General features: G+C 41.5%; 1 protein-coding gene across 1 annotated transcript; it reads right to left on the reverse strand.

Moving 5' to 3' along the window:
- Positions 1–4,991: 4,991 nt before the first annotated feature.
- On the reverse strand, positions 4,992–11,175 carry tubb6 (tubulin, beta 6 class V). Its single transcript, XM_007902636.2, has 4 exons — positions 10,937–11,175; positions 8,560–8,668; positions 6,726–6,836; positions 4,992–6,052 (listed from the first exon to the last, which is right to left on the reverse strand). The coding sequence occupies exons 1-4, from the start codon at positions 10,991–10,993 to the stop codon at positions 4,992–4,994; spliced, it is 1,338 nt and encodes a 445-aa protein (XP_007900827.1). The 5' UTR covers positions 10,994–11,175.
- Positions 11,176–12,788: the final 1,613 nt, after the last annotated feature.

Raw genomic sequence — 12,788 nt, forward strand, 5'->3', positions numbered from 1 at the left:
TGTTGATGCAGATTAGCCCAGTATGCTAACAACCTTCACTTAATTTCTAATCAACAGTATTTTTGTAAATTGCTTATTTTTCAAATAAGAAAGACACAATATAAATGCAAATTATTAATATAGTAAATCTGTTCAATTCTGCAATAACCAATGCTGTAAATTCCTTTAAGCAAATTCAATTAGATTGCAATAATGCTTTTTTTGTTTGTGGAAAAAATATTACCAAGTTTAAAGAGATGGAGGTGGGTGGTGGAGGGGTTGGCGGTGGCGGGGGGTAGAGAATGACTTGGATAAAGATCAAATTTCGTTTCGCCCACAAATATACGGTCAATTCACTTTACAGTCTATTCTGTGAAGTGCTTTAAGATGTCAAGAAGACGTGAAAAGCACTATATCAAATGCCAGGATTATTATATTATTATTTGCACTGAGGCCATATAAATTACTATCTTCATTTCCTCCCTATTATTTTATTCCCCTTCTAATTCTGCTGAGCACACACTTCTTACCAGGGAGCAAGTGGCCCACATGCTCTCAGGTTCCAAACTGCTGTTCATTCTATTCTTAAATAACAACAACAAAATTACCTTTGTATAGCGCCTTTCACCTTGGGAGGACATCCCAAGGCACTGGACAGACAGAGTTACGGGCCCGAGCTGGCGGTCAGGGTGGGAGAGAGTGGAAGGCAGGGAAGGAAGCAGGGAGATTGAAAGCACAATCGAAGAGGAGGGTCTTGAGGTGGGTCTTGAAGGTGGGGAGGTACTGCAGGATGGAGTCCAGAGGGTGGGTGCAGATCGGCAGAAGGCTCACCTGCCAATAGTGGAGCGAGCAAGGCAGGGGACGTGAAGCAGGTCGGAGCCCGCTGAGTGGAGGGAGTGAACAGGATGGTTAGAAGTCAGAAAGGTAGTGGGGAGCAAGACCATGGAGGGCTTTGAAGGTGAGTACCAGGATCTTGAACTGTATCCTCTGTCTGATGGGAAGCCAGTGGAGTTGGGCAAGGATGGGGATGATAGGGTCACGGAGCCTAGTGCGAGAGAGGACAAAGGCGGCAGAGTTCTGGATGATCTGCAGCCTGTGGAGGGAGGAGTTGGGGAGGCTGACAAGCAGTGAGTTTGCATAGTCGAGCCTCAATGTAATTTAATTAAACTGCACTCTAGGGGGTGCTGATGATGCCCCAACGCACCTTCCTCTGGTTTTCTGTCTCCATTGTGCAGCATCCATAATTCAATATGTAAGGCAGTCACATGCAGGTTTGTGATCGTTATTCTAGGCTTGTCAGTAAATTGCATTGACCTTTGTTGGTTTCCACTTGTAATGGGATTGCCTAAACGTCAGCAAATTTACAGATATGTATTGAGAGAAGCAATAAGCAAGCAATGCAAGTTATAATCTGCATCTCAGTAACTCCTTTAAAACTGCTGGTTGCCCTCACCACCTTCTAAACAGCATTTACCCATTCTTTATTTATTCCTGTCTGCAGGTTGCACCTGATGCCAGAAGGAAAACATCACTTACACTTGCGCTTTGCTAAAGAATTTAATTCTCTTGTGGAAGAATTTTTGACCTCATGAGGCTAGAGGTTTGTGCACCAGGACCCCGAGCACTGATGGTGGAAGCCTAGAATCTGTGTCTGTAATTGGCATGTCTACTAGTCCATACAAACTTTGTACTTGATTGTTGGAGCCTGTCTTCTGCACAGAATGTACCTGAATCAATAATAATAATAATCCTTGCATTTGATATAGGGCCTTCTCACATCATTGAGACGTCTCAGAGTGCTTTACAAAATATACTGCAAAGTGAATTGACTGTATATGTTTGTGGGCGAAATGCCAATTACGCACATCAGTGTCCCACAAACAGTCATGGATTGTGTACGCAGTATTAACTCAGCACATTTGACAGTACAAGGGTTAGCATTTGGACAATGAGGACATTTCACAGTGTGGCACCGTGCCCTAAATTTGATCCAGTTTAGCGTTCTCTTCATCAATGAAAGGCACAAACACTGAGTCCTGTATCTCAGTGGTTAGAGCACTCACCTTGCAAGTGAGAAACCTGGGTTCGATTCCGGCAGGGGGAAACCTTGGGCAAGTTTCCTTATTCCACACGCCTGATAATAATCCCTCAACAAAAAAATTAATAATTTGGTCACTTCAATCCATGACTGTTTATGGGACACTGCTGTGCGCAATTGGCTGCCGCATTTCGCCCACAAAATATACAGTCAGTTCACATTATAGTATATTCTGAGACGTCTAGAAGATGTGAAAAGCATTGTACCAAATGCAAGGATTATTATTATTATAAACATTTGGGGGGCATGATGCACTTGTTTTGATTTACTGGTATATCCTAACTATTTACTTTTCATGTCTATAAATGGTACCTTGCTCTGACCAATTGATGTACTTATGTTGCTTTAGCATTTACCTGCCAGTGGTGGCTCATCAGCAAACAGCTCTGTAGCCTCTCTCACCATGCGGTCAGCAAAATTGAACTTTAAAGGTCAGTGATAGTGTAGCGTCAGGACTGATAGATAATGCAACTGTTTGCTATTGGACCCACCACAGATGGTAGCTGAGCAGCATTCTGCCACCCATCAGCTCTGACATTATCTGACTCTCAATAAAACAGTGGCAAAGCACTTAGATTGAAGAGGTCTGAAAATAACTCATGGATTTGATTGCAGGGAAGCACTTTGAGACATCCTCGTGATGTGAAAGGCGCTATATAAATGTAAAGTACTGGTGTTTTATTGAATGTCTTAACATTAATAATTTTGAAGTTGGGGATCAGCAATTTGTTGGAAAATCGACATTGTTGGACTTCAAACCTTCCTTATGAATTGCACCTTGGCCTCATAGAATGCCTTTACTTCCTCAGAGTTCAAATGAAGCTGTCATTATGAACACATATATATTCCCAGAAGTGTCCAGTAAACTTGAGTAACACCACTTCTCTATCTACTAACATCTTGCCTCATTCTATTTTCTTAATTTCTGAGATTCATTTCTAATGCACATGTTTAATGAAGGGAGGCAATGCCAAATTCAGCTTGTAAAGATAGAGCTTTTAAAAATCTATTTGCTGAGACCATGTTAGATTCCTGTATTGAATAGGATACTATGGCACTATTTTAGTCACAAACTGAGAGATCTCGTTACTTCTACCTGTGCATAATTATATAATTAATGCAAACTTGTGAACAATCAGACAATAATAGGGAAAAACTCCTAACCGGAAGATGAATGATAGAGAACTTACAAGTGGAATAAATATATCTCACTCTTCTCTCAGTGTTCAGAATACGTAATAGATAATTTCAACCTATGGGAGAAGCAGTAATTCCCTTCTACATTGGGGTATAATTTGTATTCATTTACTTTAAAAAGTGTCCATCATTTGATTAATATTGTGCCCCTTGAGCTGGTGAACAAAGACACATTTGTTCCAGTTGAAATGCTGGTATGTCAGTGCTAACTAAACATAAACAGAATGCATTGCATAAAAATATATGGGAGTTCAAATCTGTAGCCCAATTTCAGATTCACATTCTGTTCTTCAACAAGCTTGAAACTCTTCCCTGGATTAAACCAGTGAAATACACAACAAATTACATTTTGATATCACAAAATTCACACACAAACTGGTCAATAACTATTAATTATGTGAGGTCTAATTTGTGAAGTGCCCAAACTATATTTGTTGCTTGAAATGCAACTAAAGGTTTACAAACACCAGGTTGTGAATTTAAAAAGCTTTTTGACATGAACTCAGTTTTGTGTGTGAAATTCCTGGTACGTCACACTGACTCATGAAACTTCAGCTCCCAGGAGACTGTATATCAGAACTAAGGTCGCTCACGTCAAGTTTTAATTTTTGCATCAAAAATAGGTCAAAAGCATGAGAACTTTGATGTAGAAAAAATCTGCCACTGATTTGAGTTTTCTGCTCAGTAAAGGCTGAGGTTCTCTGCAACAGGACTGCAATGCACACACATTCCAGAAGCCTATAAAAAGGTGGTGAATTTGAGCATTTTCAGAAAAAATCAACTTGTATTTTATAGCATCCTTCATACAGGATAGCATCTTGGAACAGTTGCAGGGTTGGACACTGATCAAGAGAGAAAAGGGGTGGGGGCGAAAACATAATCATAGACCCAGTGAAGGAGATAGGTCTTAAAGTGGGATTTAACAACAAATAGAGGGGGCAACGTGGAGGGATTGAAGCAGGGAGGTCAAGAGGTTAGGGACTTTTAATTTAAAAATTGTTTTAATGGCCAACATTTACCAAAGAATCTGTAGTTACGATGAAAATCGTAACTATAACAATTGACTTGGAAACATCCCTAATCACAAATATCTGCTAAATCACAGCTTTAAGTTACAACACACCTCCAAAACACTTTATGTGTAGCACTCGTTACTCTTAAACCGAGTGCTGGCTCGCTGGTTTCTGCCACAGGGAACATATGAGATGGGATCCCATTGATTTACAATGAAAGTTCCCTGTGGGGTTGCACCGGGTGATAGAATGTCGAGGCATTTTGAGAACATATTAATGCTGGACTTAACTGGAATAGTCACTGCGTCCGTATTACGCTGATCTCCCTATCTGTGACATGAGTACATTAGATACATTCCCCAATGATATTTAATTGTGCTGAGATTTCACCAATTTCACATCACAAAGTTCCCTCCGATCAAAACATTGTTTTTAATGAGTTGCAACATTTAAACCAATACAAAAACATTACTAGTGTTTGGGAATGTCACTGCGGTGTCAGGGATTCCAATGAGCGCTACCTGTCGCAAAATTCTGAACTCTTTTAAAAACACCAAGGTTTACAAATGACAGCAGGTTCTGAATCAGCCTCACCATGCAAGCAGATCTAGGGATTTATTTATTTTTATTAAAAAGAAACAAGAGGACCAGAACAGTGACTTGGACGGGGAGGTGTGGTGGATGAGAGGGGTGGGGGTGGTCTTTTAAGGTTCATCATCGCCTTCCTCCTCTTCAAATTCGCCTTGTTCGTCAGCAGTGGCATCCTGGTACTGCTGGTACTCAGACACCAGATCGTTCATGTTACTTTCCGCCTCCGTGAACTCCATCTCGTCCATGCCCTCACCCGTGTACCAATGCAGGAAGGCTTTCCGGCGGAACATGGCAGTGAACTGCTCAGAGATGCGTTTGAAGAGCTCCTGGATGGCCGTGCTGTTGCCGATGAAGGTGGCGGACATCTTGAGGCCGCGGGGCGGGATGTCACACACGGCCGTTTTGACGTTGTTGGGGATCCACTCCACAAAGTAGCTGCTGTTCTTATTCTGCACGTTCAGCATCTGCTCGTCCACCTCCTTCATGGACATCCGGCCGCGGAATATGGCGGCCACCGTCAGGTAGCGCCCGTGGCGTGGGTCACAAGCTGCCATCATGTTCTTGGCATCAAACATCTGCTGGGTCAGCTCGGGCACACTGAGGGCTCGGTACTGCTGGCTCCCGCGGCTGGTCAGCGGGGCGAAGCCTGGCATGAAGAAGTGCAGGCGGGGGAAAGGCACCATGTTGACCGCCAGTTTGCGCAGGTCTGCGTTGAGCTGCCCCGGGAAGCGCAGGCAGGTGGTCACTCCGCTCATGGTGGCCGACACCAGATGGTTGAGATCGCCGTAGGTGGGGGTGGTGAGCTTCAAGGTGCGGAAGCAGATGTCGTAGAGTGCCTCGTTGTCGATGGAGTAGGTTTCATCTGTGTTTTCCACCAACTGGTGAACCGAGAGGGTGGCGTTGTAAGGCTCCACGACGGTGTCGGACACTTTGGGAGACGGCATGACACTGAAAGTGTTCATGATGCGGTCGGGGTACTCCTCCCTGATCTTGCTGATGAGCAGTGTGCCCATACCAGAGCCAGTGCCTCCGCCCAAGGAATGGGTCAGTTGGAATCCCTGCAGACAGTCACAGCTCTCAGATTCCTTTCGCACCACGTCCAACACCGAGTCGACCAGCTCAGCTCCTTCTGTGTAGTGGCCTTTTGCCCAGTTGTTACCTGCACCACTCTGCCCTATATAGAATACATAAATAATACGTCAAAAATACTTAAGTTCCTTTAAACGGTTAAGTGAAGTCCAATTAATATTGCATAGAAACAGCAATTTAGATTTTGTTCTCGGGTGATTGATTTTGCTAGTTATTGAATCAACCAATTTCCTCTTTCATCCTTCCGTCTTTCCCCTTCCCCGTCTCCTGGGTTAAGTAGATAAAGGGGGAGCGAGGCAAAAGGATTGAGGCAGGGAGTTCCAGAGATTAGGGGCATAGTAGCTGAAGACTGTGATGTAGAGGTCGGAGAGATATGGAGGTGCTAGGGTGCGGAGGAATCTGTATGTGTATAGAACATCTTTTGTCACTAAAACATCTCAAAGCACCTCAGAATTTTTCCACAGAGTCTAGTGACTATATTTTTACAGGATGATAAATTTAATAAGAGGATATCCAGATTAAAATTTGTGCATCTTTTACCTACTTATTGGGGTGATTGCTCGGTTATCTTAAAGCAATGATTTCAAAGTTGTACTTTGACTGGTTACTAGCCACTGATCCGAAAAACCAGCAAAATTGTTTTCCTTAAAAGTAAATAACCTTTCTTCCATTTTGTTTATGTTAAATAGATCTTAACATCTCAGTATTAGCTATAAATCTGGGGGTGGAAGTGGGGGGTGGGGCGGGGGAAAACATACCGAATACAAAATTGTCAGGTCTAAAAATCTGCCCGAAAGGTCCAGATCTGACAGAGTCCATTGTGCCTGGCTCCAAATCCACCAGAATAGCACGGGGAACATACTTGCTTCCTGTGGGAGGAATAAAATTGACAGTTAGAGTAATGCAGTCAATGCTGCTGAGTTAGCAACATCTGAACAAAGGACATCACTGTTCTCCAGCCAGCCGTGTCCCGACAATAAATAAGAGCATTGTGTGTGCAATGGGTTTAAATTAATTGCTGATCTTCATCAAATATACACTGAATCTCATTTATACTACGGGAAATGTGTACGTTTGTGTCCATCTTAAAGGCCACGTATAGTTACAGTGCTACAATCACAAGGCTGTGAGCAGGGATGAACAAAAGTTATTTGTGGTCATGGGAGGCATCCCACCCAAGCATGATCTGCTTGCATCCAATGTCCACAAGGGCATGCACTTTCCAGCAAGAGTCACTTGATTGTACTCAGCAGCAAGAACCTGGCTGATGTTCCCCTCCCTAACCCGGACACTGAGTCCAATCGTAGTATCGCACTGAGACCATCAACAATTAGCACAGACCAAGAGATTGAAGTTGGGATTGTCTTTATCCATTTATGCACTTTTCGGACCTCCTCCCGACATGAAAGGCCCTGTATACTTCGAACTTTTATTGCATTATCTGTGTAGTTCTGTTGCAACAACAACTTACTTTCAAGGGCTTGCACACCAGTAATATATCATTGATTTATAATTTATAAACTTCAGGCAATTATATTGTTGATTAGTTCTTACAAATACACCAATTAAGATCCCCCCTAAAGACATAGCTTACCAAGTCATTCCTCACATCACTTATGTGATAATAATCCTAGCATTTGTTAGAGGATGTCAGGAGGACGTCTCAAACTGCTTTACAGGATTTACTGTTAAATGCTATGATTTATTTTGTTTGAGAAGCGGCAGCCAATTTGTGCACAGAATCTGTCTAACAATGGAGATCAGCCTATCTGTACTTGCTCTAGGGACTGTCCAGCACTTGTACGTTGCCAAAATTGTACATTATTAATAATAATCCTTGCATTTAATATAGCTCATTATTTTATCATCGAAATGTCTGAAAGTGCTTCACAAGATTTTGTAGGAGCACTCAAAACTTAAGCATGACCTGTGGTCATCCTGAAGTTAATTGATTTGACAATGTGGTCCAGCATCATGTTATCAATACGATTACTTCAATTAAATACTACTAAATTGATGGACATAACAGTGAAACTTATGCACGTGACATCAATTTGTTACTGGACATTTCAGAACACATTGGAAGTGTCCAGGCTGGTTTCCAATGCAGTGATCATCAGGACATCTCCACAGAATAAGCATTCTCAATAATGCATTCCTAATCAGAAAGCTGAAAAGAGGGAACAGTGTCTATTAATTTGATGACTTTACTATACCAATTGGTTTATGTCATTGACGTATTCCTTTTGCATTCTATCTTCACAAAGTTTGGTAACAATATACCAGTTCTCCAAAGGAGGTCTCGAAACAAATTGTTGGGCTGCAGAAAACACAAGATTTCATTTAATTAGTTGAAGAAGTCTAGCAGAGTTGGGAATTATTTATTCATGCATGACCTTCTTAAGACCTATCAGCAGTTGGACAGATGCAAAACTATCCAAAACCTTCACTTTCTTTCCTATTTTCCATCCCGTCCCCTAGTTTACATCAGGAAACAATCTCATTCCTTCCCTTCAAAGCAAAATTAAGAAAAGGAAAATGATGTGGATAGTGAATGGAAAGGTTGTACAGTATATTTCTGTGGAATTGTACCTGCTGCTTCATTGTAATAGACATTTATTCTCTCCAGCTGAAGATGGCTGTCTCCGTGGTAGCTGCCAGTGGGATCAATGCCATGTTCATCGCTAATCACCTCCCAAAACTTGTGACACAAAAGGAAAAAGTTAATACATGCAGATATTTTGGGAACAACTCCACAGAGACCATTTCACCAGAAGACATACTGGAAATGACCAGCAGGTCACTCAGCACCCCTGAAAGAGAAAAACAGGTTAAAGTTACGAATATGATCCTTCATCGCAACTGAAAGTTTTGAATAGAGATACCGTATTAAGAATTAATTAGGGTAAGGTTGTTCAGGTGTGGACAGTTTTAAAGAGAAAGCTGGATCATTTTTGATGCACAAGGGGATCATGTGAAAGGGATTGCTGGTATTTGCATATAGAATAAACCTACACATTCATATGTTCCTATAAAGTATAAGCAAATCAAGAAGTTACAATTTAATAGCATTAACTATATACAAAACAAAACAGCTAATGGGCCATCAATAGGGTGACCATATGTCCCTGATTTCTGTGAGCAGTCCCTATATGAGGTATTGTGTCCCTGGCCAAATTTGCCCTGTCTTTAGTTCAGCAACAAACTGAACAAGAATAATAAAATACGAAAACAGATAGATTCATCAGAGAAATACAGCCATTAATCCACAAGCTTCTCCAGTTCTCCCAGCAGCAGGAATTGTGGCAAGGCCAATTTTTTTTAATAAGTATCCTCGGATTTAGTTTACCAAATATAGTCACCCTATCATTAGTAGGTTCTGAAACCTGGGAAGATATGTACCAGAGTGTGCACTATACAAAGGGATGAGAGTAGGATACGCAGCATTAATGTGGAGCTGAAGAGCAAGGGGAAGAATTCAAAGCTCACTCCCCTGAACATTGACTTAACTGCAAACCTTCATTGTCATCTCCATTTCCCATCCCATAGTTGTATCCCTTTTGTTAACTGTATTTGTTTTCCTTCTTCATAATTCACACTTATATAACTCATCCATACACACTAAAGTACATATTGTGTCTTACTAAAGAAGCATGTCTACCACTTGTCTGCAATCACCTTGGTAAAGTTTTTCTTCTTAAACTTCCTACAAATGCCCCTTTTTTCTTTTCACCCACAAAATATACAGTCAATTTATTGTGCGCATATATTCTGTGAAGCGGTTGGAAACAACTCAACAACATAAGGCGCTATAAGAAATGCAGGGATTATTTTCTTGATCTGGTTCTTTTTGTCTCCACCAGAGGTTTCTCCATACTAACAATTGCAGTTCTGATTAAGGGCCACACCCAAACATCAACCTTCGTTTCTCTGTTTGCAAGTCAATTCAGTCAATTAATTTCAACAATTTGGGATGGGGGGGTTGGGGTGTTGTCAGATTTACAGTATTGGCATTTTTGATCAATCTTGACCATTTTACCAGAGCCAATCTCCAAAACAAATTCATGTTGAATCCTCAAACGAATGACCTTTCTCTTTGACCGTGCCTTCAGCTCCCCTCTTGACTCTCTACCCCCTCCTCGCTCCCTCCCTTCCCTCCCCTCACCCTGACCATTTCCCCCCTGCTCGGGTCCCGACCCAACTGTACAGCGCCTTGGGACGTCCTCCCGACGTGAAAAGCGCTCTATAAATGGAATCTTGTTGTTGTTGTTAACCACCGCAATTCTGAAACCACATCTATTCCAGTCTATTGTACCTTGATGCTATTCCCACAATTTGCTGCCCTGAGGGAAAACACAAATTCACTTAAATTAAAGTCATGAGGAGGTCTTAAGACAGCTCAAATGGAAGATCTCGAGTGCAGAATTGCCTTAGAAACCCCACTGAGCTGCTTCTTATTCTTTACGACACTTAACTAGGAGAGTTTCACCATGGGCTTGGTTCAACTAAGTTCATCTTTTTGAATAAATTTGCCCATTTCCATTCCAGCTTGCATTTTAACAGCAGGTAGCAGTGACTGAATGCTTTGAATGAAAATGTATGTTTATTAAATGCGTTGATTGTTTTTTTTGGCAACAAACAGATGCTTATTATTAACAGTGCTTTATTAGTTAACTCAAATGCAATACGTTGACGTGATCAGAATAAACATATATATGCAGAAGAAAATGTATATTAACTTGACACAAAAAACTATTTTCCCATAAGCTGATAAACCCATTATTTTCCCTTTCCCCCTGAAACAAATATTGCTTGTGTCCTGTTTATAAGACCCTTGCCCTTAGCATAAGAATACACTGCAAACAAGCACTAACCTTAAGGATGGAAAAGAAAAACTTCTTTGAAAAACTGTGCCATGTTTCTATTCATTACATTTTTGATTTTGCTTCAAATTTAAAAAAAAGTATACCTTAGCACCGATCTGATTTCCACATTGTCCTGCCTGGATGTGCACGATTTCCCGCATTGTGGATGGCTTTCTCCTCTCCCTCTCTCTCTCTCTCTATCTCCCTCTTGCTTTCCAGCAGAAACAAGGGCTGCTCCTCCCTCCTGTGCTGCTCCTCAATTGGCCAACCCTGAGTACAGCCGCTTCTCCTCCAGTCCCAGCAGACAGCCCACAACCCCCATTGGGTCACCTCCGCACCTTATCCCAGCGCTGGGCTGACCAGCGCGACCCAACCAGCCGCCCTGTCAATCCTTGCATAGGTTCACCTGTCTCTGCCGATGCTGCTCTCCGTACCCAGCGCTGGTCGATGCCAAATCCCACCTGCTCTTAAACCACGTTATAAAATGTAAGATTGCACAGAACGAATTAATAATCCTTAATAATAATAATCCTTGCATTTGATATAGCGCTTTTCACGTCGGGAGGACGTCCCAAAGCGCTTCACAGAACACACTGTAAAGTGAATTGACTGTATATTTGTGGGCGAACATGGCAGCCAATTGCGCACAGCAATGTCCCACAAACAGTCATGGATTCGATTCCCAGCCGTTGGGCAAGTTTCTTTACTCTACATGCCTGTTTACCGAGCAATAGGTAGGAACCTGGTTGTTAGTCGATTGGCAGATCGCTTTTCCGAGGATAATAATCCCTTAAAGAAAAAATAAATTGATCACTCAATTCGCGACTGTTTGTGAGACACTACTGTGTGCAATTGGCTGCCGCGTTTCACCCGCAAAACATACAGTCAATTCACTTTACAGTGTATTCTATTAAGCGCTTTGAGACATCTCGAAGATGTGATAGGCACTATAACAAATGCAAGGATTAGTATTATTTGATATTGCGTCTTATCACACCGTTGAGACGTCTCAAAGTACTACCAGAGAATATCCTGTAAAGTGGATTGACTGTGTATTTTGTGGGCAAAATAATTGAGAGAAATGGGGCATGTTCATGACAGTCTTGATTTGAAGGTTGGTTCTTTTTCAGAATTCTGGACATCTGGCTCCCAAATTGAGCCTGAATTTATAAATAATACTTCCATTTGGTATAAGCATCTTTCGCCTCAGGAAGATGTCTCAATAACGCTTCAACAACGGCAACTTGCATTTATAAAGCACCTTTCACTCAGGGTATCGTCTCGGAGTGCTTAACAGTGGCAGAGCATGATGCTGAGCCATTGGAAGGAAGGAGGTGACAGCACCATCAAAGAAGAAAGTCTTCAGCCATGATCTAAATGAAGGGAAGGAGGGCACAAGATTTCACAGGATATAGTGTAAAATGTAGTGACTGCAGTTTATAGAATTAATTCACAATTCACAAATTTCACATATATTCCCCAATGTTTGCACAAATTGTGAATTTTTCTCAAATTAAGATTGCTCAAAATTGTGGAAAAGTCTTTAATTTAGTCTAAATTTGGAAAGCAATCTTAAATTTTAAGACAAAATGTACTTACAGGATAAGTTAGGTGGAATGTTAGGCCTCAGTTTGCCAAACGGATGTGAAGCAAGCAAACAAATCACACAAGTGTGAGCCCAAAGATTCACCCGGTCTTAACCTGTAAAACCATTTTTTCTTGAAAATAAGTTTGTATAGAATTGTGGGAAATTCTTTAACTTAGTCTAAATTTAGAATCCAGTTTCTATCAGTTCTTGAAAGAAAGTCTTACAAATTAAGGCTGAATTTAAAAATGTTTCCCCAATTCTGGTAATTCCTAAATGCTAATTCAAAATAATATTGCTGGCTAGGGCTAGGTGTATTCCAATGCCCTCCTCACTGGTCTCCCCAACTCTACAATATACAAAATACAACT

This window comes from Callorhinchus milii, unplaced genomic scaffold (assembly GCF_018977255.1).
Source record: "Callorhinchus milii isolate IMCB2004 unplaced genomic scaffold, IMCB_Cmil_1.0 Scaffold2, whole genome shotgun sequence".
Classification (NCBI taxonomy): domain Eukaryota; kingdom Metazoa; phylum Chordata; class Chondrichthyes; order Chimaeriformes; family Callorhinchidae; genus Callorhinchus; species Callorhinchus milii.

Excerpts from the sequence above, each read along its gene's own strand:
- tubb6 (XM_007902636.2), bottom strand. The coding sequence starts at position 10,993 with ATGCGGGAAATCGTGCACATCCAGGCAGGACAATGTGGAAATCAGATC. Across the intron at positions 8,669-10,936 it reads GAAATCAGATCGGTGCTAAG|TTTTGGGAGGTGATTAGCGA; the intron begins GTATACTTTTTT and ends TTGTGTCACAAG. Across the intron at positions 6,837-8,559 it reads CTATTACAATGAAGCAGCAG|GAAGCAAGTATGTTCCCCGT; the intron begins GTACAATTCCAC and ends TTCCTCCCACAG.